The 27838-nt window shown below is 41.7% G+C and overlaps 1 protein-coding gene across 1 annotated transcript; it reads right to left on the bottom strand.

Annotated features, from left to right (window-relative positions):
* Nucleotides 1-427: 427 nt before the first annotated feature.
* Nucleotides 428-27838, bottom strand: spen (spen family transcriptional repressor). Its single transcript, XM_085442855.1, has 15 exons — nt 27276-27838; nt 24225-24545; nt 17342-17956; nt 13022-13179; nt 12658-12858; nt 12426-12577; nt 12211-12336; nt 11967-12080; nt 11749-11862; nt 11561-11661; nt 3674-11474; nt 3207-3545; nt 2925-3119; nt 2564-2722; nt 428-2441 (listed from the first exon to the last, which is right to left on the bottom strand). The coding sequence occupies exons 1-15, from the start codon at nt 27356-27358 to the stop codon at nt 2310-2312; spliced, it is 10611 nt and encodes a 3536-aa protein (XP_085298981.1). The 5' UTR covers nt 27359-27838; the 3' UTR covers nt 428-2309.

Here is a 27838-nt window from a genome sequence, read left to right as displayed (position 1 = left end):
GATGGATGGATGCCAGGTAAAGTATTTCTACCTCTGCCCAGAAAATTGTGACTGGTTTTTCCGTTTGGTGGCAGGATTGATCCAAAATGTGAAAACTTTCACTAGAGTTTGGCCTAACTTCATCCAGTTCATTCAGATCTGGAGTCTTTGCATTGCTGGAGAGACAATATTGTACGTTTTGTGTCATATTTTCATCAATAAATTCTAAATTGAAAGAATACTGGAAGAACATTAAGAAATAGTCTAGATGCAAAGGTATCCAAGGTAAGACCGCTCTTGTTAACCATTTTAATTGCTGAATCATTTGCAGCTTTTGCAACATGTTAGAGAAGCATTAAAGCTGAGGTTTAAAGCACTGAAGGTCTCTGGTGAAATCCTTCTTCACCTGTACCTTCAGATTCACAAATCACAAAAGGAGAAGAAGAAAAACAGAGTTACGGACCATTTAATGATCTTCAGAAGTAAGTTAAACAACCATTTATTTTACAGTTTAAAATGTCCTCATGGAGGAACAGCAAAATACACTCAAAATGAAGGTTGATCAAAAGACAGTTTTCATATTAATCGCTGTTTGAAGTTTTTTTTTCTTTTCATTTGTTTATCAAAAATTATAAGTGCCTTCAACATAACCATGAGAGTACTCAGCTTGCAGTCATAGAAATATTTACAACACAAAACTGACAAGCATGGTTTTTACTTTCAGCATCGGTTCACCTCCTCTCCCGTCTCTTTCAGACTGCGTTGTTTTGTTGCACAAAACAAAAAGAAAGACCCTGAAGAAAGACAGTTATAAGGGGGGGGAGAGAAAAATACACGAGAGCACAGATTAAGGAGATCAGTATTTACAGCTTGGCTCAAGGACACAATTAAGGGGAGGGGTGGAGACAGATGATTAACACATCCATTAGCGGCTTGATGTCAAGTTTAAGTCACATTCTTTGCCTTTATGATCCTACTTTAGCTTTTTAGAATTTGAAAAATAAAAGCATGCATATCTGCTATGAAGTCGTGGATAAATGACCTCAAGATGCAGTGCCTAATAAGTAAGAGAGTTGTTTTTCAGACAGCAGGGGGCAGTACAGGACCACATGGGGGGAGAATAAAAACAGGAATAGGAGCAGAATTGCAAACCCTACAGTACAATGGTCCTTTTGAAATGAACACAGAGTTCCATCATGTAAAAGCACTGTAATAACAGAGAAAGGTTTATGAACAATACAAAAAAAGGAATCAAATCTGCCCTCCGGATGACAAAATACAAAGTCACATATGAAAATATGTTCTGATCAAATGTTTTAGATACATTGCGCGTGTTGAGTATTAGCAAAAAAATGTTTTGGCACAAAATCAAGTTTTTTTGTTGTTGTTGTTTTTTTGGGGGCAAATATCAATCGGTAATCTTGTACAGATCCTCCCCCGCTGTTCCCCATCCCTGCCCCGGTCCAAAGAAAGATCTGATGATCTGTCTTGTAAAATATTCACTTGGTCTCTCCACATTGCTTCAGTCTTTAAATATTTATAATATTTACAGTTTCACAATTGTCAACAATACCTTTAGGCTTAAAGAAGATGCAAACAAAAATAAACTAATTAAATATTCTTTATATAGTCCCCTGTTGAGGCATTGAGTGTAAACTGTACAACTCTAATCGTCCCCTTACGAGTTCCTGGGGCAGGGAACACTTTGGGATGGAGAGTTGAGTCCAGAAATTAAGCAGAAATTTGCTGATGGTGAATAAGCAAAAGCATGTATGACTGATCTTGATTGATCGTTTTTCCAGGCAATGATTTTCTTTTATCTTGCACAAGCATGACTGATGTGATCACAAGAATTAGTCCATAACATGTATCATTTTATACTCAAATCTGTACAAAGTTCACAATTTCTTCAACATAGTGCAATGACTTCTGACATAGTCTTAAAAAAAATCACAATCACTTTTATGAAGATAAAAAATATCCCATACGAAGGTATCCATCCACAGCTTAATGAATGCTATGAATAAGAAAAAAGGCTATGCACAACACCTCCAAAAATGGCAAGAATGAAATGAGCAAAGCCTCATCCAAAAATAAAATCCCCCTCAACCCTTCATATCCTTTTCAGAAAGGTATAGTTTTTGGAATTCAACATCACTGGGTGACTTAAGGACTTGGTGAAGTGAAGGAGATGCTAAATTAGGTTGTTTTGTTTTTTTCGTAAAAAGAAGTCCAACTCATAAAAATATGAGGCAATTCCAGCTTCCAACAAACTGGATGAGTCCAAAAGGGCTGGTGTTGGCTTAGTTCAGGAAAAAAAATGGAGGTAATTAAACAGAGGCGATGACAATCATGAGGTGAGGGGAAATGCTGGATATGCTGTTGAGAAGGTCCGGGGCCAGACGTGACAAGTGGCTCTCGGAGAATTTACATGGTGGAAAAATCTGAACCACATAAGCTGGCTGTAAACCCAAAGAAGAAAAAATAACATGATGAGAGAAGGAGCAACATCTTCAACATCTTAGCTGTCTTACAACACAGTAAAATGTGAAAATATAAAAACATAAAATGCCTAAAGTCAAACCTGAGTAGAGCCAGGGTTGGGCACATTGATGATGCCAGCTGCCTGTTTAGCTTGCAGGTATGTGATGAAGCCACTTTTCAAGGCTTGGGTTTGACCAAGGACATCTTCTTGGTCTCGACCACAGGGTAGAGCCAGTAACAAACAGTAGTCATTTTCCACCTGCCACACATATCAAGTTTTAATCTTAAAATGTATATATATGTATATAAACAAAGATAATGGCACTCTCTTACGTTATTGCTTAATTAATTCATAGATCCATCGTTTTAGTCAGTTCTTCAAAGTCAGGGTCCTGATTAAAGCTATATTCAACCAAATTTTAGAACCTGCTGTTCAAAGGTAGCAGAAATCAAATACTTACAGTCATTCTGCGTGCCACACTGTCCAGCTGGGAAGCCTCGAGCCTCATTCTTTGAACAATACGGAGAAGAGGACCTCCCTCTGGGGGTGGAAGGGAGCGCTGGGCCAGCATGTTGTTGCCGGAAACAAAATGTAACTGGACAGCAGCCTGGTCGTTTTTCAATGCCAACAGGCCTTGCCATACGATAGGATACTTCTGCATGAAGAAAAGAAAAAACGTCTTTATTTTCCCTGAAAATAAATTCTACACGTCACCAAAGAGCTGGTCTGTCATTCTTCTTACCGTCAATAGCTGCACCATGTCAACGGAATGATGTCCTGAATGTTCCAGTTTGGCATCCGGCCGTGGCTTTACTGAAGTCGAAGAGGGCACTGCTGAAGTAGACAGGAAGGCTGGAGGGCCTTTCTGAAGAGATAGATCTGACTTGTGTGTAAGACCCATAGGGGACATCATGGGAGACTGGTATGAGGGTGAGACTGTATCCCCCTGTATTCGGGAAATGTGTGAGAGGTCCGAAGAGGTAGCATGGCGAAGGTGGGAGGTCTCAGACTTGGAATCACTTCCACACCCATGGGACTGAGACATTTTACCACGGTTACCCAGTTCAGTATCTGGAGGTACCTGATAGTCCGAACCCAGCAAGAGACATCATACATTTTATGTATATGTTTAAATGTGCTTGTTAAGTTGAAAATGTATAGTAGTAGTATTATTTGCACAAATGTAATCATTAAAGCATCTTAACTCACCTGTGAAGATGTAACACCTTGGTTAGTCAGGTTGTGTGGTGAAAACTGGGATGAGAAGCCTCGAATGTCCCTGTAAACTGGAAAGGAGCCTGCACCACCTGGATGCATTAGGTGAACCCCATGAGGGTGAGGCGACACCATGACAGGACTAGATGCATGGACTCCTCGGATTCTGCTTTCACTGGAGTTTGGATGGATAAGCTTTCCTTCGAGTGGTTTGAGAGGTTCCTTTGCAGAAAGGTCAATGCTCTTCCCCGAAATAGGACTCTTTGAAGGTCCAGAGATATTGCCTGAAGATGCTGTTCCAGTCTCCGAGTCTCTGCGTGACTGTCTTGCCTCTACAGCAGCCTGTTCACCCCGTTGCTGGTGCATGAGGATGCGCTGGTGCATGTCTCTGTACTGCTCCATGCGTATGTTTGGGTGAAGTCCTCTGTGATCACTGTGAATCATCATTACATCTGACTGCAGCTGGGGAACTGAAGGTCTACTGAGTGCTTGGTTAAAGTGTCTAGGCTCTTCTTCACTTGCACTGTTGCCACCACCACTTGATACTGAACCTTGGGGACTTGAATGACAGTGCAGAACCATATCTCGAATGACATTTTGCTGTTGTGGGTTTGAGCGCTGTTGAGACCCCGGAAGCGGCGCAGACAGCGAATCACCTCGTCTTCCATAATTTATCCCAGGCATCGGTGGGGTGTTCATCCTGGCATCATGAGCCATTGACTGAGTGACACTGTGAGGTTGAATTATGACAGAGGACTGTTCTGAGTGCGAGTGATGCATCGCAGAATGATAGCTAGGCATTGGTGGCATGCCATGAGTCAGAACAACAGATGTGCCGATAGGAGAACTGCTTGGAGGACAGGCTTTGACAAAAGGTGAAGGAGAGTGAACAGCTGTTCGTGGAGACTGTGGTTCTTGCTTAAGGTGCAGAGCTGAGCGATCATTTACAATGCCAGGGCTGGGGCTCATGCGGGTTCCAGAAAGTGATGGGTGGTGTGTGACTGGGCTGAGATTAGACTGCTGCGCAGCTTTGCCAGGGTCCATCTTTTTCGACAGAGGCTCTGACCCTAGTCCTCTCTTGCCATGCTGTTGTTGTATCACAGGTGGGTTGTACATTAAGACTTGAGAAGAACTAACTGGTTGCTGGAACATCTTTACTACACTGCCTTGGGGGGCTGTGTGATATGGAGTCTCAGATTTGTCAGATCCAAAACTCTCCTGCTTGGTACTAGAAATAACAGGTTGAGAGTTATACGACTGGCCGGCTAAAAGGACTCCTGTGTGACCATAACCAGAAGGAGTTGGGGCTGCTTTGGGAGTAGGTGACTGGGATGATGAGATGACTGGGTCTTGTTTTAATTGAGATTTGGAAACAGATTGCTGAAACTCTATATCACCAGCACTGGCTTGAGGAATCTGACTAATTTTGGCTCTCATCCTGTGAGGTCCTTCGGTTTTCTGACCTGAATAACTGAGTACGACAACACCCTCAGATGTATTGACCCGTAGGCCAGGACTGGAACCAGTAATGTATGGAGTGCTTTCGACAACAGAGCGTCCTCTTGTCCCATCTTCTACTATATCCATAGCAAGGCATCGGCTGTTCTCATTGGAGTTTGATCTGAATTTTTGCTTGGGAATGGTTAGGCCAATGCTTCGGTTGCTTAATGAAATACGTGGAGTTTCTTCTGTATCGTAAGGCATTGGAATTCGACTTATTACTGAGGTAGCAGGAGAAATAATTGTATGCTGGTTTTTCTCTCCACAGTTCTGCTGTGACTCTGTCAGTGGAGATGGTTTATGATGCATGGGCTGGGGAGGTAATGGTGGCCTCTCTTCAGAATGTAACTGTCTTGAACCCACTGCATCAGAGGGATTTTCATTCTCTGACATCCGTGAAGGCTCTGACAGTGCTGGTGTGACTATAGTGGTAGGTATAGAATTGCTATTTGACGCAGACACATATTTAGGTTCCATCAGAATTTTTCTTAACGTGCTTGAACTGGGGTCAATGTCAGAGGCCTTGGTGTCTGGAGGCATTGGAGGATTTGCTGCAGGGGTTCCAAGTGCAGCTGATGCTTGCATTGAAGGAGTTACCACTTTTACATGACTTGAAGGGGCAACATAGATTCTGCTTTCTTCAGATCTCTGAGGCCAGTCAGGTGAAAGTGGCACTTTGGCAGGCCGCAACAGAGGTACACTTAACTGGGATACAGGTTGTGTGCAAGCAGGAGCAGGGGTAAATGTAGGAGTACATGGCTCTGCTGCTTGGGGGTGCTTTTTAACACTGGAGATACTGTTTGTGCCAGAATGAAAAGCAGATTCTTTAGGCACAGGCTGTTCAACCTCGGGCTGTTCTGCCTCTTTGGGTGTGTCGACCGTTATGGCACTTGTTAAGTCTCGCCTACAAGTAGCAACAGCAGTGACTACAGAGGCTGCTGAAGTGGCCGCAGCTGTAACAGTGACTGCTTTTGAATTATTGGTTTCTGGGTCTTCTGGGATTGATTCAGGTAACTTGACTGGAGTGGACTCTGACTGAGAAACCTCTTCAGCAGCATCCCCTTTTCTGTTACCTGCCCCTTTACGACTTCTTGGCTTTTTCGGGGTTTTGGCTCTAACTTTTCCGGTTTTCCTGGGTGTTTCAAGTAAAATGGGATCTTCAGCTGCCTTAGATTCTGCCCCTGGCCGATTTGAGCTTGGTGTCACAGGACCATCATCTAAATCCCCGGCAAGAATATTGTTGATCACCATGTGTGTTTCAGGTTCCATAATCTCATTGGAGGAGGAGGATATCAAGGATTCAGGGGTGGGAATAAGAGCAGTGTAAGTGGGAGGAGATGTGAAGCTTTCTGCATCTACACATGTTTCTTCTGCTGTAATTGAATCAATAGCAGCTGCAAGTTCAGTTTCACTAGCAGGATTAGCTCGCTTCTCCTCCTCAACTTCACTCTCTGGTTCCACTGCAACAGGAGGCAATATCGTAGTTTGCTCTGAAGGTGGCTCTTTATATGGTCGAGAAGGCTGCTCCACTGTAAGCTTAGCAATATTTTCGACTGCCTGCTCTAATTCCATCTGTCGTGCTAATAATGCAGCAGCTGGATCAGCTGGAAGTTCTGATTCTGAGTCTTCCTTATCCTGTGCAGCGAGCTCTTTTGAATCTTTTGGAATTTGGTCTATTGTTTTTATTCCTTCATTATCTTGTAGTGCTGTCTTAGTTTTTGTAATAGCTGGAGCTTCAAAGGTCTCAAGCTCATCATCCTCTGAACGGAGTAAACCTTTTACATCATCAACACTAACACGGATCTCGAGATTTTTTAAACTGTGTGATTTGTCTTCAGCTATCTGTTTGGTGTTACGTTTTAACCTTGGTGTTTTAACTTTTGCACTCTTTTCAGGCTGCTGTCTCCTCTCTAAGGGGCCAATGTCTAGCTTTTCATCATCGACATCACCAGATTTCTTTCCACCATCTTTTAATTCCTTTTCTTTTTTGTGCACTGTTGAGTTTGGATTTTCCACCCTTTCTGATAACTTGCCAAGCGGTTCAGTTTTAGGCTTAAGCTCTGGCTCGTTTTGACTTGCCATATCATCTTGTTCAGCTAGCTCTGTCGTGCTCCCAGACAGTTTGTCTGCTCTACTTCCTTTCTTGTTAGTTGGAGGAGATGGAGTCTGAGGTGTTTGCTGCTGCTTCTGGGTGCGGGGTGAACGCCAGCCCTCAGAGGCTTTCACAACATCTACTGTACATGACGCCTCAGTGTCTTCTTCCATCAGTTTCTTCTGATCAACCTTTACTGGTGAAACATCTTCTCCTCGTTTGATGCCTCTTTTAGGTGGGCGTCCACGTCTAGTATTGGTAGAAATTTGAACATCTTGCTGTATTGGTTCTTTATCAGCACCACGTTTGCGCATGCAGCGTGGTGACTCAACTACCTCTTTGCCAGCTTGGTCGTCTTCATGTAGTGTGGCGTAGACTGACCTTACGTTTCGCCGACGTGTTCTCCCATGGATCAAACTTGACTCGATGTTTTGTTCAGAGTCTGATGCATGTATTGGTGACTTGGATGTTGTTTTAGAGTCAACTGATGTCTTTGGTGCTTCTGCACGAGGAGATGAAGCCCTTTTGAGTTTCTCTCGGTCAATCCGTTCACTCTTACGTGTTGCAGGTTTTTCAGTGGCAGCAATTTGGGAAGGTTGTGTAGTTCGTAATACTGACAGCGGTTTTGCCCTTTTACTCTTGGGTTGTCTGCGATTTGGTAACGGTTTTATTTCAGCCTCTAGTTCTGGCATGCACACCTCACCATCGGTTTCGGTTTTCTGAGATTCCTCAAAGTCTTTTGATTCTTGATTTTCAGTTTCAGGTTCTGACTTCATAGTTTCAGGTTTTTCTTCCATCTTTGGGCAGTCAGAGTAAGTGATTTCTGTAGTCTCTCTTTCAAAACCACCCAGGGAACCACCAGGAGTTGGAGGTTTATCTTCCACAATGGGAGTATGTTCCGCTGTTTTACTATCACCACATTCTACCTTCAGTTCTTTTAACTCTGGTTTTGTTTCAGTTTCATTTTCTGGTTCTGAAAGAGTAAGTGAAGGGGATCTGTTTAGCTTAACAGCAACAGGTTTGAAGTCTTCCACGGCGACAGAGTGAGGTTGCGAAACCTCAAGGATTGGCTCTACTTTTTCTTCTTTGACAACTGGCACAGGTTGATCTGAGGGTGGAGTTAAAACTTCTTTCTTTTCTTGTGGTGAAATTTCTTTAGGGGAAGGAACAAATGGTAAGGCAGTAGAGATTAATGAGGGGCTGGCTGATTTGTCATCTGCCTTTTGTACTGGCTCCAGTTCCTTATCAGGTATGATATTATCACAGTTCTGAACTTCATTTCTTTTTATGTCTGGCACTAATGAATCCTTCTCAGTATCAGGTGGAAGGTGGTCTTTGTCTTTTTGTTGCTGAAGCTCCAAAAAACGACTATGGAAAAGCACTATTGGCTCTTGTGGGATGTCACTTCCTGCAGATTCAGGCTCCGCTTCAGCAGCAACTGGCTTGTTCGAAGGCCTTCCACTTCCAATTTCTAAATCTTGATCTTTACGTTCAAGATGCTGCAAACGCCGGGAATCCTGTTCAAAGATTGAGCTGTGAAGGAAACGAGAGGCAAACAATTCCTGACGCTCTTGGTCCTGTGGCTTAAGTTCCTCCTTTTTGTCATGCAGCTTTTCATCAGAGTTAGTACGAATCTTTTTCTTTTTCATATACCAAGAAGGTATTGGTCGAGGTGTTAGTTCCACCTTGTCCTTATCTGAACACCTGTGGGAGGCTGGAAAGCGTGAAGGGAGAAAGGACCAATTGTCTTCCCTAGAAGAATACAATGTTTTGGCTCTTTCCAGGAGTGCTTTTGTATCAGGAGTTATAGTTTTATCCAAAGCAAAGGAGTAAAACTTATTCTTTTCCAAGGAGCCTGAAAGCTTCAGGTCTGTCATCCTCTTATCACGATCCCTGAGGATGTAGGACAAGGAACTATTTGACTTGGACTTGTTTTCTCCATCATCATCGGAATCAGACTGCACTTCTCCAGGTTCCAAATCCTGACCAAGGCGCTTCCGAATGCTTTCATGCTTTGAAATATCACTTTGGAATGCCATTTCCATTCTGAATGAATCAGGCTTTATCCCTCTTTCCCAGTGCTGCATTAACTCTTCATCACATCCGAGCAAGGACGTGTTAAGCTTTGGTAGCTCAGTGTCAGAAGACTGAAAATGTCTAGGCATCAGGTCCAAACTGTTTTTCAATGACTCAGTGTGTGAAAATTTCTCACCTGCTGTTGGAGAGGATTTTCTTTCTTTATTTGTACCTGTCAAAGAGACATGGGCTGTTTCATCTTCCTCGTTTTCAGAAGACTGAGCAGCTCCTATTGATGATGACATGGTGTAAATGTCTTCATTGAACTTTTGGGAACTTGAAAAGTTGCGCTCTCTTTTTAATTTGAGTATTTCAAAGTCAATATTCTCCAATTTCTTTCGTTTACAGTAAAATAAATCATCACTGGCCACATCCGGTACTGATTTTTCAAAGTCTTGAACAAAATAATCCTTTTCAAAGTCACGAGTCTCACTATGTAGTTGGTTGTCAAACTTGACTCCCTTATCAGGCTCCCCTAGCTTGGATCTGAGCCGTTGACTGTGTTCCGTTTGTTTTGTGCAAATATTAGTCTGGTCAATGTGCACAAATTGTTCATCTCCATCAGAGTCTCTGGATTTCGCTCTGCCTTGTGCGTTTTCAGGCATAACTTGTTTCTGTTCTTTTAATTCGTCCAAATCAACAGCGTTATCATCTGATATTTTTGTAAAACTTGAGGTATTTTCCCTTTTTGAGCTCTCTAGATCCATTTTAAGGTAGGGAGAGTCTAACTGATCTGTAGAATCTTCAGCCAGTTGCACTAGTTGTGAGTGCCGCTCCAGAGGAAGGCCTTCGGGGTTGATATCACTGTCTTGTCCTTCTTTTGGACTATTAACTGAAATCATTCGCACACATTTTTCTTTGTGGTGATCCTTTTTATGAATCCCTCTCATCAAAAGATTCTTATCCAAATCTGTCTCCTTAGCACTGTTCCACAGCTTATAAAGTCCAGATCTACCAAGGTCCTCTTCACTAGTTCTCTTTTGTCGATCAGCTTTACCAGAGTCTTCAAAACGCCTTTTCCTTGCAGCTAGACGGTCAATATCCACTGAAATGCCACTGTCAAATCCCATTTCAGATTTCCCATGTTTTTTGGCTTTGATTTTACCATCTTTGTCAGTGACCTCCACTGAACTGTGCATATTTTTGTCTCTGGGAACCTTCCCATGCTTACCAATATCAATTTTTGATGGCTCTGTGCGGAATGGTGGACTCCTCTGGTCAGCTGGAGGTGATGCCAGTCTCGGACTGTCACTCCCACCCCTCTGTATTTGTTTTTCTTGGACAACATGACCAATCAATTTTCCTTCTTTTTCTTTAACTCGTGTTAACTGCACCACACAAGGCAGAAGGTCTAACCTCCCTTTACTTGAGCTTTCTTTTTGGATTTTGCTGGCCTTACTACGCAGAACAGACTCAGGACTAACATCTCTTTCAAGTTCAGGTTCTGGTTCACATGTCTGGATAATAGGTGACGCCATTTTAAGCTTCTTAACCCTTTGTTTTTCACTTTTGTCTTTGTCTCCTCGTTCTTTTCGTCCAGTCCTCTTTTCTTTTTCAACCACATTCCCACTGTCAATTTCAAAAACTCTGTCCTTCTCGAGTTTTTCACTTTTATTATACTTTTCAGAGCGTGCCTTTTCAAGTTTTTCAAATCTAGGTGGAGATATTGAACTGCAGCTACCACTTCTTTCAGATGATCGACAACAAATACGGCGGTCTGAATCGCTTGGTATTCTCTCAGAGAGTGATGGAGATGCAGTTGGGCTAGCAGGTCGGCGAGTGGTAATGTGAGATGGGCTCTGGCTACGCTCAATGGTCCTCCTTCCATGATCGCGTCCACGATCTGTTTCAAAGCGCTCCCTTTCTCTCTCACGTTCCCGCTGCAGATAGCTGTATTTACGTATGTCCTGCTCATAAGGGTCAGCTCTGTATTCCCGATATTCCCGAGGGTCTTCAAAGTATTGTGGATCATAGTAATCTCCCTGATATGGGTCCCACTCAGTGTAGAAGTCCCGACTTCTGGTAGGATATTTTCGACGTGGATCTTCCGTGTACGTTCCAGGTGTTCTAACATTTTCATAATATTGTCTTTCTGCTTGAAACTCATATTGGGTTCGTCGATCATCCCTGCCAAGAAATAACCACAAATCCTGTTCAGTTTTAATATTAGACAGTCATGGAGTCAAATTATTTTGTAAGCCAATTTCACAAACCTTCTTTCAGAGAGAATATCATAAAAGTCTCGAATATCCTGACCAGATGCCTGCATTGAACGATAGAAGGCCATCTGACTTTCCTGATTTGCAAAGTCCACCTGAAGAAGGAAGAAAAGCTGGTTAGAGTGTGTCAAGCACAATAACACAGAATGAAATTTCAGAGAAAAATCTATATTTTTACTTGCCTTGATTTTATTCCCCCCTATTTTCCATCCCTTTGTGTCTTTAACAGCTGTTTGCGCATATTCAATGTTGTTATACAGAATAAGGGCCATTCCTTTCATCCTGTCAAGTACAACCTACAATAATGGCAGAAAATAAGGTAAAAAGTCTAGAAAGCAAACAAAAGATTAAAAAAGAAAAAGAAAAGTGCAATAATGAGCAGAAAATTAAACAGGCTTACCTTGACAACATGTCCGTATCGGCAAAAATGACGAGTAAGAAACTGTTCAGTTGTATTCGATGCTAATCCATCCAACCAAACGCATGTCGTTGGCATACTCTTCCCAAAGCCCAGCTGCAAAAAGAGAACAAAATTTCAGTCAGCAATTCATTTACCTTTTCAACTTACACAAATGTCTTTGGTTGAGAAAGACAAGAATGTTGTAATGGTTAGGATTTACAATTAAAATCAAACAAATTCTTACCTTTAGTCGGTTGTTTCCAAGATACTCGCCATCCATCTTTTTTATTGCCTTACAGACACTGGCAATGTCACAATATTGTAGAAAGGCATACTGTGGGGCTCCATTCACCTTCTTAATGTCAATATCCTTTGGAAAGTTAAATGTTCTGTCAGTAAGCATGATTATCTCACAGCACTGCATGCTTTGATTCTCAAACTATATGAAAATTAACCTACCACTATATCTCCAAAACGCTGGAAGATGTTAAGCAGGTCATGGTAAGTGGTGGTCTTCTCTAAGTTTCCAATAAATAATGTCCGCGTGGCCTTTGGATGAAACTCATCAATCCTCTCGTCCAAGGGCCGGAACTCATTCTCGCTTTCCGTCTCTAAAAATTGCTTAGTGTGAGCTGACTGACATACCAATATTCACATTTTCTTTACAATGCAGTTGGCAAAGAAAACTTACCGGGGCCATTCCAGGCTGTGACATCAATTTGCATGCCAAAAAAAAGCTTCCCCTTTGATGCTGCAAGGGCTTTCTCTTGGTCCTCTTGCTGACGAAAAAACACAAGCCCGTAGCGCTCTTCTGAAGCGCCGTGGATTTGCACAGATGTGACCTTTCCATGTTTTTTAAATTCATGGAACAAACCATCCTTCAGGCTTGTGTCTGTAAATAAAGCAAATGAACGCACATTTAGCAAAAAAATACAAAGGTAATGATTTTTTAAAAATAAAATTTGCCTGAATTTCATGCATCACTATTTATTTATTTTTTTACATTAAAAAAGGCACTTTATGCTCACATACTGCTAGAGTACCACTAAACTAACCTGTTGAGCGCACAGGGAGATTTTGGACCTTGATGCCAAAGCTTTTGCGTGGTTCATCCTTGTCAAGGGAGGATAAGGGAAGTGCTGAAGGTGCAGGCACAGCTGTTGACTGCACTGAACGTGCTGGAGAGTCATCGCTTGAGCTACTGCTAGAATCACTGTAGCAAAAGAGCAACATGAATTAAAACGTTAAAGCCTCATAGTCATCTCTCGCATTAGAGATGCACAATAAAAATGATGTGCCTGGTGACTGACTATCCAAGAGTAACACTTGAGAATATAGTTACATCTAGTATATATATACACACACACACACACACACACACACACACACACACACACACACACATATACATATATATATACACATATATACACATATATATATACACACACATATATATATATATATATATATATATATATATATATATATATATATATATATATATATATATATATACACATATATATATATACACATATATATACACACATATATATACACACACACATATATATATATATATATATATATATATATATATATATATATATATATATATTAGGGGTGCAACGATACACAAAATTCACGGTTCGGTTCGGTTCGATACTTTGGTGTCACGGTTTGATATTTTTTCGATACAAAAAAATGTTCAAGCATTTTTAATTTGTCATTTATTAAAATTATAAATATATATTTTAACTCAAAAGTACAGTTTTTAAATTTAACCCTAACCCTTGTGCGTGTTTTTTATTTTGACAGCGAATGCGCACCTGCGGACCACTTATGTGCAGCCCTGGTTATTTAGCTCATCATATTGCAGCCACAGAAATTATTTTGTCCATGAAACCATAAAGCTGCACTTTCTTTTTGCCTTATAGTCTGATTTGTCATAACTTCTCCGTTTTGTGGTAAGCTTTTATTTGGCTGTCACTTCTTCACCCTGACCTGTCTTATTTGGCTCAGCAGAACTGAAATGCTTTTACACACGCACTCACATAATTTCAGCGATTCTCTGCGCGATCAACCTCTCACATGTTTAAGCTTGCTGCGGGAGATTTCACTTGTCATGTTTGCATAGTAAGCTAACGATTAATAAGACGATGTCAGAGGAATTGGTGCACAAATTATCATCACTCACAGATCAGTGCTGTCGCTCTCTATACACAGTTCACGTGATTGCAAAGTGAAAGCAAAAAACAAGCGCAAATTCAAACGCGACTTCAATATGTCACATATTGACAGTGGCTCACCGATGCCAATGACATAATTACCCAGCTACATTTCTAAAAGAATGCAAAAGCATTGACATATATTTTTCCTACAATAGCCCGACGGGCAGGGAAGAGATAGAATTTTGGTAGCCCGACTGAAAAAAATCGCTAGCTCCGGGACGTCGGGCTAGCGATATTGCAAGCCCTGTATCTGATTGAGGAATCACTCATCTTTGGGAAAAGAGAGTTTATTACAGAGAAATGGCTCTTTCCAAAATAAAAGCTATACTATCCGCTTCTTCTGGGCTATATTCTCAGCAGCATAAGGAGAATCATGTGCTAACAGCTGTCTAAATGACTCGGCTAAAGTTAGTAGCATGCTTGTTGTTTTTTGTCTGCTTCCACTTGTCTTTGCACTAGGATGATGTCGGCGTAAATGTGCAGTCATATTCGTTGTGTTCCCACTAGTGCTTTCAGGTTAATCTCGTTGAAATGACCTTAGCGCCACAACACGGCAAATCTCCGTTAACGAGCTACCGCCGATCGCTCCGTGCATGGGGCTAGACGGCCAACACGTTAACGAGCTAACTGCGCTAACACACTAGTTCACACCAATGTAATTGAGCATTGCATGGCACATCCAACATACTGTTTTACTTTAGTCCATGACTCGCTTACCTTCAGGGTCATACGTCACATGAAAACCAAAATAATTCCAAACGCCAGATCTGAATGAGAGTGGGGGAGGTCCATGTTGCAAGGAGAGCTTAACTTCTGTCTCGCTAGCTTGCCCTGCGCTCTTCCTCCTGACTATGCTGTCTGTGTTGAGCGCTCAGTGGATCTGCGCTCGACAGTGCAGCCTAGGCGGAGTAGTCGAACACAGATTCACTGAGCGCTCAACACAGACAGCATCGTCAGAAGGAAAATTGATAAAATAAATTACAAATGTTGTATTGTTCGATACATATGCGTACCGAACCGAAAGCACTGTATCGAACGGTTCAATATCGATACGATTATCGTTGCACCCCTAATATATATATATATATATGTATATGTGTGTGTGTGTGTGTGTGTGTGCCAGAAAATGCCAGAAATTACTACTAGTGCACAAACAACAACAACAGTTAATATATGACTTTTTTTAACACTGCTTTAAATAAAAGACCTAATATCCAAAGACATGGTTCTGTCTAAACTGAAGGGAACTGCAAAATTACCAAGGTTAAACATTGCCTTTTCAAAACTATGCATAATTTATCTCCACATTTCAGATTAAATATTGTATATACAGATTTTCATTCTGGAAAAAAGAGCATATGATGCATTGTGAACGTGTCCTTCCACTGTTTAAAAAAATGCAATGGCTCCCAAATGATGAGAAAAAACACGCCCCTCTCCTCCCAGTTTCACATTTAGATGCTGCATCGAGTTATGAGTACAAAAACATTTGTACATGAGTCGCAAAATTCATGGCTGCCTCATCCACCTTTTATTTCAAATGATTCCCATGTCTGTCTCAGCTTTCTAGGCCCTCTGCTGTTTGTTTCCTTCTCACTTTCTCCTCCTGTGCTCAGACACTCCCGGAAGAGCTGCTGACGGAGCCTGGCCTGTGGGAGTGGGCAGGCAGCCAGCATTGGCCAGAAATTTCCAGTTCCAACTGGATCTCACGGAGGGGGGGAGCCATTACCCATACACAGAGGTAGGCAGTGAGAAAAATATAGCAGCCGTCTCCTGAAATTTCCCCATAGCACTTCCTCATCAAACCACATGTGTCGCTACATGTCGTTAAAAGCTGTGGACTCTGCTGTGTCCAAAGGTGATGCCGTTAACCCCTCTCCAGTATGTTTATTTATGCGGTGGAGTAAATCCTCTTGGGCAGACATGCTTAAAACGGCAGGATTCTTCTCCATTTGATTTACTTGTAAATTTATAGAAACTTGGATGAAAATACAGTTACCACAAATAAAGCCACATACGGCAATGCACAAAAATGAAACTGACATCACAATCACAAAAATGCACACACAGCATACCATGAAACATCGAAAGTCCACATATCCTGTGCCATTATGGTATGAGTCTAAGCTTTTGTATGCAAATAATTCGACCTGTGGTTAGGTTGTGTGAGAGGGTGTGTGAGATCAAACTACCTAAACCTTACTTTATTTTTAAACTTGTGTTTTGGTTTTATTTTGGACAAAATGAGTACTATATTTTACCAAATGTATCTTTAAAAAAAGACTTAGGATAAGTTTAGCATGTAAAGTATAAAGGACCTGAATAACACATGGATCCATACTGAAACCAGACTCTATCGAAGGCAAGCTAGCTGTAAACGTAAAGCCTTCCTAGCAGAAATAAAATGCGTCTCAACTTAATCCAGTTTATGTAAAGCAGTTCAGGTCAAATCTTAACTACGTAACAATTGTGTCACTAAAGGTATCAAAGGTCATTCTCCAAGTTTCTTTGGCTCCTATCAGCAAATAAAACACGGGCAAAGTTTTAAAAACCAATGAGGGAGGGGGACAATCAAGTGTGGAGTAATATTCCCCGTCATGCCGTGTTTGTGAAATGTATTTTTTTTCTATCGTGCAGACACTTCTCTGCAATTGTCACCTTCCACCCATTGTATCTCCTGCTGGGCGGAGCCTCTAGATATGACACAGTCTCTAAAACAGAAACAACGAGCCTAACTTTACAGGTTTGGCCACAACACTGTGTCTGTCTGTCCACACATACACATGCTAGTGAAGAAAGCGACATAAAGGCAAAGTAAACACAGCTTCCACATAAATAGGTGCCACCTGTTCTATAAAGAGCCTATGCTAACGAATGACAGAAGTTAAATGCACACATCTTGCACAAGTCCGAGTTTGTTTGGTGTGGGTGTGAAAAATATTGCGCAATCCATAGTTACAGATGATAAAAACATAAGCTGAAGAAACCGCTTTTTTATTGAACACAGATAATGACGGAAATATGAGTTCATTTCCAAGTGCAGAGGCCAGTTTGGATCCAGAAGGCCACAGACTGGGATGCACAAAGGTAAACAACAGCACATAAGTAGAAATATTGACAGAAAGATTAAGCTTCACTCACCTGCCACTCGTACTGCTGCTGGTACTGCTGACTGAGTCTGAACTGGAGGAACGGCTGTGAGAGCCTGACCCACTGTGGGAGCGTGGAGGACGAGTGGCCTGACTCGCCAGTCTCTGAGGAGAGGGATTTCGTGAATGAGTCGAATGTGGAGACCGGCTACGACTGTGGCGGTAGGAACGTTCCCCACGCCGACCCCTGTCCTCCCGATACAGGTCCCTGTGAACCACACTGGCCAAAGTAAAGGGTTCCCGGGCTCGAGACTCGTAGCGAGGCTCGGGTGTCTCAAATCGACAAGGGCTCCTGCTGTGGGAGCGGTAGAAGCCAACCCCGCTGGAAGTAGACCCTCCGCTTCCTCCCGTTGTGGCCCCTGAAGATCCACTTGTTCCGGTGTTCCCAGAAACGGCACTAACTATAGTTCCACCGACTCCTGACGGCACAGTTGTACCACTTCCGCTGGAGGTACCAGACCCGCTCCCAGCTGTGCTTAGAGTTCTCTCCCTCGCGTCACGGTAATAGTCTGTTTCATAATGCCGCTGACGGTCAAAACTGCTACCAGTACGCTCGTGAAGTCCATAGGCACTGTGATCGTACCCCCGATCCCGACTTTCAGCGGTCCTAACAAACATGAAGAAACAACAAGTTATATTACAGTTACACTTTGGGCATAAAAAGATAGCTGCTAGCATCAGACAGTGGACAAACAAAAATTAACAGGTGTGTCTGGTGCGTTTGTCAATAATTGGACACATGGAAAGATTGGGCAAAGTGTTTTGAGAAGGGCCAAGCTAGTTTTTCCCCCCATCTTAAAGAAAGCACTATACCAAGGGGATTAAAGTAACAGCTTGAGGAAACTGAGCATCAAGTCTGACATGTTTTCATAGCCAAACCATTTATGGCTTTCAGATGGACTGTATCAGATTCTTCTGCGACCAAAGCTACACTAGAAATCCTCTTTCTAGAACAAGAATGCTGCTATCGGACTGTTTTTCGTGCATTTCTGTCAACTCCAAGGTGTTAATATAAGCTTTATGTTCATTCTTTTTTAGATATATCAGTAAATCAACATAGCACACTAACATTTTCAGCAAAAGGCATGCATCTGGTTTATAACAGAACAGAAATCTATATTATATATCAGAGCTACCTTAATAACAGGAATGGCAGATTATGTCATTATAGGCTGTAAAGTCCTACTGGTCTGCACACTATAACAGAAGCCACTTCTAAAGGCGTTTTATTAGTCAAGCCTGGATAAAGGTTTTCGAGGTAACTTTCGAAGAGCCTTTTGTTTATATCGTTACACAATTTGACACCACTTGTTCCTCTGAAAACTGAATCTCCTCAGTAGCATCTTTTGTGAAGACGTACATTAGAAACGGCCCTGAAAGGACATTCTGTTCAGACCCGAACACTCGCTTTCTGAATAAAGCAATCAGAAATTAATTTGGTAATACGACCGCTGTGTCATTACAGCAGTCGTATTACCAAACTCGCCATAATGAGCGGGACAGGGCGGCAATTACCACCGTTTGAATTCAGATCAAATTATAATCAGCAAATTAGCCATGATGTTCCGACACAGGGCAGAATATGGTTTAATATGACAACAGTTACAAAACTTCATTATAGTGCTTCTGTAGATAAAAAAAAAAACACGGCGTTTATTCTTCTAGCAAGTTAAAATCAGAGGATGGAAAAATAGTTAGATTATAGAGTCAGACTTTAGAAAGGAAAAAACTGCGAAGTCTTATTTAATTTACTGCAAAAACATTATATTCATATCTGTGTAACAAAGGTATAACTAATCAAATAACTAATCAAATATATGTCTAGTCAAAGCTTCATAAAGCTAGTGTACTAGTAACTAAATAATACTAGTAACTGTATTTGCTGTATGTGTGCACAGTCTGTTCATAAGGCTGAAAAAAAGAGAGAGGAGAAAAAAACAACAAACATCCATATCATAAAACTGAAACATCTTGAGGTTGATTTTGTGCATTGACAAAGGTCCCATAGTTCTGGTGCTTTCCAGAACCTGCACTACCTTCTTCTCTCCTCCCCTAACATTTCCTGCCAATCTCCACACTGCACAACTCACTGTCTGAAAGAAAGAAAGCCTCATGTGCAAACTATACAAATGTTAACAAGACTTGAAAAAAAAACAACATTATCTCATTTTATTCCACAGACTGACTTTTTAAATTTCCTAAATGCAAATCTTTTGAAAGGTTTGGCCCAGCAGAATTTTTTTATGCTTTTATCTATTTGTCTAAAAATGTGTTTATGTAAACATTTCCTTGCTTTTTTATTTGCCCGTAGTTGAACTGCATGGTCAAAAAAAAAAAAAAGCTTCATATTAAAGGTAATTAAGCAGTGTCAGGGTTATGAAACGGTCATGAATGAGTTTTGCTTCGCAACTGGTTCCTTATGTGTCATCACACGTTTAATGGTTTTACATTTACAGTTTTTCAGTGTTCGTGCTCTAGAGCTTTAAAGTGGGGATTCCACTGCAAGTCTTCTATCACTTGATTTGGATCATTTAATTAGTGGAAATTCTTGCACAAATAAAAAATGTCAGTTTAATGAAATCTGGTGATTCAAACCAAACAGCTGACCTAACGATCTGGATTTCTTTATCCACAACTGTAGTGAAATCGGCTGCCTGCATCTCAATCAGATGCTGCCTGCATCTCACTGAGACGGCAAATGGATTAGACCTGGCGTTACAGAAGGCGTCTGCAATTCCTCTTAAAACATATGACACAAGCATCTTTCCTCCTCACTGTCATTTGGTAAATGATGCTGAAGATTAGATTAGGTTTTTCTTTTTTGGCTTTGTTCCCAAATCTGGCCATTACACCTGTGTTCAAAATATTTATGCTCATACTTTATTGCTATATTTAAGGTGACCCCCAAACATCCACTTAAACCTAACCCTTTGTATTAAATTCATAACCCATTTTAACATCTTCTGTGCACCATAAAGTGGCAAACCTGGAAATATTCATCAGTGTTAAACCTTTGACATAACCAGGTAGTAACCAGGAAGTCATCCATGAAGTCTTTTCGCTAAGGGTCGTAAGACTCAAGAAAAGACTGTATGCAGCGTTCACACTGCTGAAAATTCTTGAGGGTAATTTAAGTTTAGGAGACTGACACCACGTCTGTATTTTGTTGCATATACATAAGAGTAGAGCAGGTTAGGAGAAAATACTCTTTCAGCTTATTTGATTTAATCATCTGTGTGCTGGATTCATGAATAACATCTATGCTATAACGATGTCGGCTGTGAAAATGACGGATTACCTTGACCCCTAGGTGCTCTCGAAAATGCTAATTTGCTGGCGCAAGGCTCACTGCTCAACAGATACCTTTCAATTTATCTTCAATTTCACTCTACACAAATCGGCTTTTACATTATTCATCGAGCTTAAAAATAATTCTGTTAGACTTTCTTGACAGAATTTCCATCAGTGTTTGATTATTATCTACTGCGGAGCATGCTAAGCACCTGTTTTGGGACACGTGAATAGCATAATTATGAGGAGACATGCCAGCAGCATGACAAAACGCTGCCTTGTATGGAGGCTCCGTCATATGGGAGCAACGCATGCACATCCATTTAAAATCAGTATAAGAGGTTAATTGTTAAATATCCACTTTGCAGTACAAACAACAAATTGAATCTAATTGTTGAGAATCTCTTTGTCTTGCAAGCTAGAACACAAACTACAGAGCTAGGGTTTAGCGATATCTAAATGTTTAATTTAATTAAAAAGAAAATTTTGAAAACAACAAAATAGGAATATTTCTTCTGTTAATCTAATAACTGGAGGTCACTTCACCACTCAGTGAGTTGCACGATTACATAGAAACATTACATACATCTCTTTTGTTAAATTGTAAAGCTTCTATAGTATAAGTGGCAGAGAAAAGCCAGAAAATCTAACAAACATTACAAAAGGAATATCCTACATAAAAATAATATTCAATGTGCAGCGTGTGTTTCAGGAAGGATTGTAGGTCATTTTTGTAAAACAGTTACTTAAAATATTGTTGCCACTGTACTGTTTCTAGAGTTTAAAATGATATTTAGGATTTCGATTCTTGTTTTAAAGCTGACAAAAATTCAGATATTCATTTAAAATGATCCAGAGCTGACAAATGACTACAATTTTCTTTCGCTTGTCACTCTACCAACATTTCAATAAGAACCAAAATTAAATCAGCAGAATTGTAATATGTAAATATGTTGTTTTGGTTTTTTTTAAGTAAAATTGATTTTATATTAACTAATATTTACTAGCAACTGGTCAGAAATGAAAACTAAAAAGATTTCTGACAAACAAGGTAATATAAGCATCATGGTTCATGGACCGAACATGCTTACGTGCACATTCAGGGCCCAGGCAAATAATTAAATCAAATTAATCAAAGCAAAATTAATTAAGCAATAAATATATAAACAAACTAAAATCTTAAAGTGTGACTGTAACAAAACTTGAATTAGTGAAAAACACAAAAAATTTATTTGATCTACATCACTTTTTATTTCTTTTCCTTCTATTTTACTGCATTTAGCCATTAGGAGAATCCCACCCCCACACTTCACTGCATATTTCTTTAATCATAGGTATGTGACAAATACTTGAATTTTGAGCATTTTAAAAGATTCTGTAGTTTTTCTTATGTTAAAATATTAATAGTTTATATTAAAAAACATCTTTACAATGATCATTCGTTATAAATATCAGCTGCGTTGTGAATTCTAAAGAGGAGAGAGGGCTGGGGGAAGGAGTTGAAGGTGGGGTCAGATCAGGTGAGAGGCAGAGCAAAGAAAGCAATACAGGTAAGGTTCAAACTCACAGGCAGTAATAATGCACCAGCTATTTTGGTTAGTGTGGAAAATGGAGAGAGACAGGGGTTCAAACTAGGGGGTTAGAGAGGACAGCTAAAATGCACAGGGCAGGACATACCAACCTTTTGAGAGAGTGGTAACTTGACCTATTATTCCAAATACAATTTTGGGAGATAGAACTTTGTGAGCAAAAACTGGGCAAAAATGTTGAGTGGAGAAGGGAAAAAAATGAAGAAAACTAGTTCACAACAGAATACGTAATCCTCGTCTTCAGCACACGGGACCTCATGAGCACAAATGAGTGGTAGTGTCTGTTTAGTTAAAACAATGAGGACAACTTTGGCCTTGTAGAGATCCATGTTAGGATGCTTTGTGTGCTGGAAAATGTCCGAGTCTAAATATCCATCCAAACAGGAGTGAAAAAAACAAAACCTGTGTTGTATTTCAGTCCGATGCAATAAATACATGATATCCAGGAATCCACCTTTAGTTGACCAGTGATTCCCCAACAGCAATGGTTGATGTGAAAAATTAAGTCTTGCGTCTTTTGCATTAAGTCCTGCACATTCCACTTTGGCCAACACCGTTCACAGCAACAAAGTAGTCAAATTCCTTTTGTAGAGGGAAGGAAATATGGCCACAAAAAAGTTAGGAATGAGGAAGATGTCACATGAGTAATCCAAGTTCTTGTTCATAGTAGCACCATACTCATCCCAACGGTGAACAACATGCATAACAGTTCAAAACACTGTTGGATGTTTATGTCTGCCTTTTCGCTTTCAAGCAGAAGAGAGTGCATGCTGTCCCAGCCTGGACAGAGTCAATATCAAACACTGTTCATAGGTGCAACGCGCTGCTGACACGGTGTAATTGTATCCAAAGTTTAATTATAGTTCCACATTTAGGAAAGAAGGAGGTAATCCAGAAATTTGACGTAGGTTATCTCCAATAGCATGGATGGTAGCAATTTTCCAGTCACAATTTCCAGCAGTCCTCTTTGCATTGTATGATCCAAATGTTCGCTTTGCTCATCGAGTCTGCAAGTCTCAGTTGTTGGAAAGTTTAAAAAGAAAAAAAAATCATCTCCACAAAAATAAGGCGGGAATAAAAGTCTTTTGCTCACTTGTTTCTGTTGATTCTACTGAGTCGGATCACCAGTAGAGGTCTCCCAGCACTCAATTTGTAATGCCCTGATTTTAGACATAATCCCAAACAAAATGAAAAAAAAGAACCAAGAAAGCAACCCATACCTTTAGAATGACCGCATATCCTTTAAGTACTGGGCCAGAGTTAATCCAACAGTGGGGAATAAATATCCTCTGTAGATCCTCCACATGACTCCAGCCCGCGACAGAAGTGCACACCTCAGTGAGGTGGGCATTATAACTTAAAGCCAAATTAGACTAATCCAAACAATGGTGTTCTATACATGTAATGTGTGCTCTTGGTTGTTTGGTTACATGATGAAAAAGGGGTGATATTAATCCTCCGACAAGGGCACGTAACTCCAGATTAGGGGAATCCCGGGGATGGCTGCTGGACCACTCTCTCTTTTTCTCTCTTTCCCCCACTCTGTATTCTCTATCTTTCTCTCTCTCTCTCTCTCTCTCTCTTTCCAGAAATCGCCAATAATCCTGGGAAATTTTACGATATCCAATCTTTGCCCCGTATTTTCCTCAAATGATATTTCCACCTCACAGAGATGCTTAAAGGTCACAAAGATAATCCCCAACAGCCATTTAAACTACTGACTATCATTCAACTATCAGATACACTTGCAAACGTGCCCTCGTTTTAACAAAAATATCTTAAGTGTCTACCTGTAAGTAGGAATCCAGGAGCGCTGGCTGCGCTCTGAGGAACTTAGAAGGGATTCCTATTAGATTTCATTGTCGAACACAAGCTCATTTTCTCCTCTTTAACCCCCAAACAGGTAAATGAACAGATGGTGAAAGATGGTTGGAGGTAAGGTGTTTACCAGAAACTACGGTTCCCCCTGCCTTCAGAGAAACTTTGTCCACTTACCCGTCTAGTCTGCGTTCATAGCGTCCATCTCTGCTGTGAAGCGACGTGGGGGGCCCATACACGGCCCCCCCTGCCGCCCTTGTGAATCCTGATACATCCCGGCCGCGAGAGCTTAAGGACAGACTATCGTCCAGCCCCCTCGCCGCACTAGGAATTGTTCCTGGTTCATTGTAATCAGTGCGCAGGTCTCTGTCCCCCATCTTGTTGACAGCATTGTGAGCCTTCTGAGCACTTTTAATGTCCACAAAATCCACAAAGGCCGCGACTCCACCTTCTGATCCCCGCTTGGGCAGGACCTTGACACTCTCCACTCGTCCATATCTAAAGTCAGAATAGATTAAAAGCATGGTTACCACCAGGTTTGCAGCTGCAAATGTGTTGCATAACTTTTTAGGAATGTTGAAAAACACACAGGGTTCTGCACAGTCCTGAAATTGACTGTGCGTACATGTGCACAAATGTCTGTGGCAGCGAGGGAGATGAGGCAATTTTGCTACTCTTACTTTCCCTACTGTGATACTTTCTAACACGGCAACAGTAACCCAGCAACTGGACTTGAAACCCTGCCACATTGCGTGTTAATAAATGCATAGATTTTCTAAAATTAGCATGTTTTCCGAGCAAAAGGTGCTGCCACGAAGACACAGCTACTGAAAAACACACAGATGAGGTTTGAGCAGTTTATACAGCGATGGGGTTTCTTTAAGAAATTCCTCATTAATTTACTGATTTATTTATTTATATATATATATATATGTGTGTGTGTGTGTGTGTGTGTGTGTGTGTGTGTGTGTGTGTGTGTATACAAGACACACATGCAGAGTATATTTATATTATATATTATAGCCTATATTTATTTTTAAGGTGTAAAGGGAGTTATAATTGCTGAATACACCCTTTTCAGTCTTGAAAATGACAAAACACCTGATGAACTGAGGATTCAATTTTGGGATGAGGAGGCTGTTACAGAAAATTTCTCCCACTTGAGAGTTAATAAGCTGTTATCATCTTCTATAGCCCCCCCGCACCACCACCAAAAAAATGGGTCTTTTAGCAGTGTGATTTTTTTTGCTGTCCAAGACAGACAGTAGGGTGATCACAAAATTTATTGGCATGCCAGTTCCCAACACCGAACAGCCCCCGACGCCATTTTAGAAAAGCTGTTCACACTGCTTACTCATTCTGTCGTCCCCCATCTTCAATGACTTCTATCACACATTGGGCTGTCATGCACCTGCATACCCTCGCTACCTCTGGGTTAACGCTGGAGCTGAGGTAGCGAGCTGAAAAAAAGGGGGGAAAGGGCTCGCCAGCACCGTTCCCCCTACTGCACAAAAAAGAAAGAGATGCTGCCAGTCGCCATCCCCCCCAAACATAACGTTACGTTGTACTTCAAACAGGGGGTTATGTAAATAAAACGGTGTATATAGGTAGCTCATTTTTACTGCTGCTCTCGGAGGCTGCACGTATTAGATACGAGCCATATTTGTAGCTGAGTCTCTGCATCAACCCACTGCAAATAATAAGACCGCGAGAGGGCAAAGCACCAAATGCATATCATCTGTTTTTATATTTCATCCAGCTGTAGGTTTGGATGAGGGTGGGGGAGGTGGGGGGTGCTGTGGGACGAGTATGGCTTTCGGTTACACTGTGGTTATTAAGGATTAATGTTGCCATTTAGCAGCTTTCATCCGATATGGCGACGCCCACACAGTGATAATAATTAAAAATCCAAAACAACAACAATAAAAAAAAAGGTCTCATATGGGCAAACTGGTGTTTTTGGGGCTGTCTGGTTTCCAGCATATGAACGGAGACGCGGGCTGCTATTTCCTTGACAGCCGAGAGAGGAGAGAGGCGAGAGCGCGCAGACAACCGTGAAAGCCACACGCAGGGAAAAAAATAGAAAGAAAACGTATTTAAATCATTGTTCAGCCCGAGGAAGATAACAAAGAGCTAAAGGCACACAGTCTCCAGCGGCTCGCTCTTAACCAAAAGTAGCAATGGAGCTCAGTGCGATTATGGCAGGCTGCATTACAAATATACATGTGTGTGCGTGTGTATACATGGATATGCTGTCTGATCTTCCCTGAAATCAGATCACGCTGCAGGCTGTGCGAGTCAGCGCCGTTTTAACAACCATTTTCTGTAAACACTACAGCGTTACAGCACTGCACATCTGCTCCGCGGCACAGCCGAGCCCGGTCAATCACAGCCAGTTTGCCGCGGCGATGTTGCAGCGTGGACGGCGGCGTGACGGCGTCACCTTTCGGCTTCTACAGACTTGTGTTAAGATGTAGGAACGGAGCAAACGGCACGCTCTCATAGATGGGTGCACAGCGTGCTAATACACCGCGGTGTGTGTGTGTGTGTGTCTGTGTGTGCAGGTCTGACTGGAAGCAGTGACCTGACAAACTCACAGAGTCGAGTCAGACAGCAGAAGCAAACACAGAGACTTTATGGTGTCTGCCGGAGATGCGGGCACGTATAAAAGCACGGGGCTCTCCGGGTAGACTGAACTTTGTTTACACTGACTGTGCACCACAAAAACAATAAACAATAAACAAGAAAAAGCCCCTTCTTTACGGTCACCCGGTGGAAAGGTACGCTGCTTAAAAGTCAGCCTGCTTAAAAATCAGCCTGCTGGCAATGCGCACCAGGAAGACGTAAGAGGGGTGAGTAAAGTTATCACCTAGCTCGACAAGTTAATAAGCGTGTCAAAATGGCAAAACCATATGTCCGCTGGCTGCTTGGCTTGGGCTGGCTGAGGCGTGCTAGCAGATTTTGCTTTTTCGTCTCAGCTCAAACGCAGGAGCACCGTGTGTTGTTGTTGCTGCTCGGATTGTGTGTATGGAGAGAGAGAGGGGGGACTGACAGCACAGTTGCCAAATGGGACTTTGCTACAGGGAAACCTCCTGCTTCATCCCGACTTCTCTAAAATGTGACACAACAGAGAGAGAGATGCTGGACGTGCACCGCTCTTAACATTACAAAACGCGCACAAACACACACACACATACACACACGCCGCTCATTTGTGTTTCTACTCACCGCTTGAAGTGCTCAATAATTTTCTCCTCTCGTACATTTTCGGGTAAATTTCCCACCCATAAATGTCTGGTTTCCCGGACCATACTGTGTGCTCCTGCTCCCCGATCATACAGATGAGTTTGCTATGTCCGTTTCTCCCCGTGCAAAATACAAAAGCTCTGCAAAATAAACGGCGGACAAGAAAAAAGATGCTTGGCGCAAATCATTGACTGCTCGTTGTGGCCCAATGTAAACCATTAGGCTGTATCCCCGCACGCTGTTTGATACTCTTCAGTGTTAAAGCGCGATCTTGCACCTCATGAACGCGCTCCGGTCTGTTCCCGTGACTAGGCGCGTCCCTGACACCATGCGACCTTTGGGTGTCGAAAGAAAGCATGTAGCTTCCTAAAAAGATGCAGCAACTTCGCTTGTAATGAGAGGCACACCGCGCAGGCGTGGCTTTGTGTGTGAACTTCTTTTTTCCCCCCCGATGAGACGGTCTTTCACCCCTGCGCATGCGTGAGAAAACCCCTGGTTGAATGGTGGTGCTTTGACATCTGCAGCTTCACAAGAGGATCCCATCA

Source organism: Copadichromis virginalis, linkage group LG20 (genome assembly GCF_057382275.1).
Source record: "Copadichromis virginalis isolate Kocher_CV1m ecotype Utaka linkage group LG20, C_Virginalis_male_GT1.1, whole genome shotgun sequence".
Classification (NCBI taxonomy): domain Eukaryota; kingdom Metazoa; phylum Chordata; class Actinopteri; order Cichliformes; family Cichlidae; genus Copadichromis; species Copadichromis virginalis.
Note: the sequence above shows the minus strand (reverse complement) of the source record. Positions and strands in the feature narration are given on the sequence as shown.

What these genes read in the sequence shown, in the direction of transcription:
- spen (XM_085442855.1), bottom strand. Translation starts at nt 27,358, where the DNA reads ATGGTCCGGGAAACCAGACATTTATGGGTGGGAAATTTACCCGAAAAT. An exon ending in CACAGCCTGGAATGGCCCCG is followed by an intron (nt 12,578 to 12,657) that starts GTAAGTTTTCTT and finishes AGCAATTTTTAG; the next exon opens with AGACGGAAAGCGAGAATGAG. An exon ending in AGCGTTTTGGAGATATAGTG is followed by an intron (nt 12,337 to 12,425) that starts GTAGGTTAATTT and finishes AACTTTCCAAAG; the next exon opens with GATATTGACATTAAGAAGGT.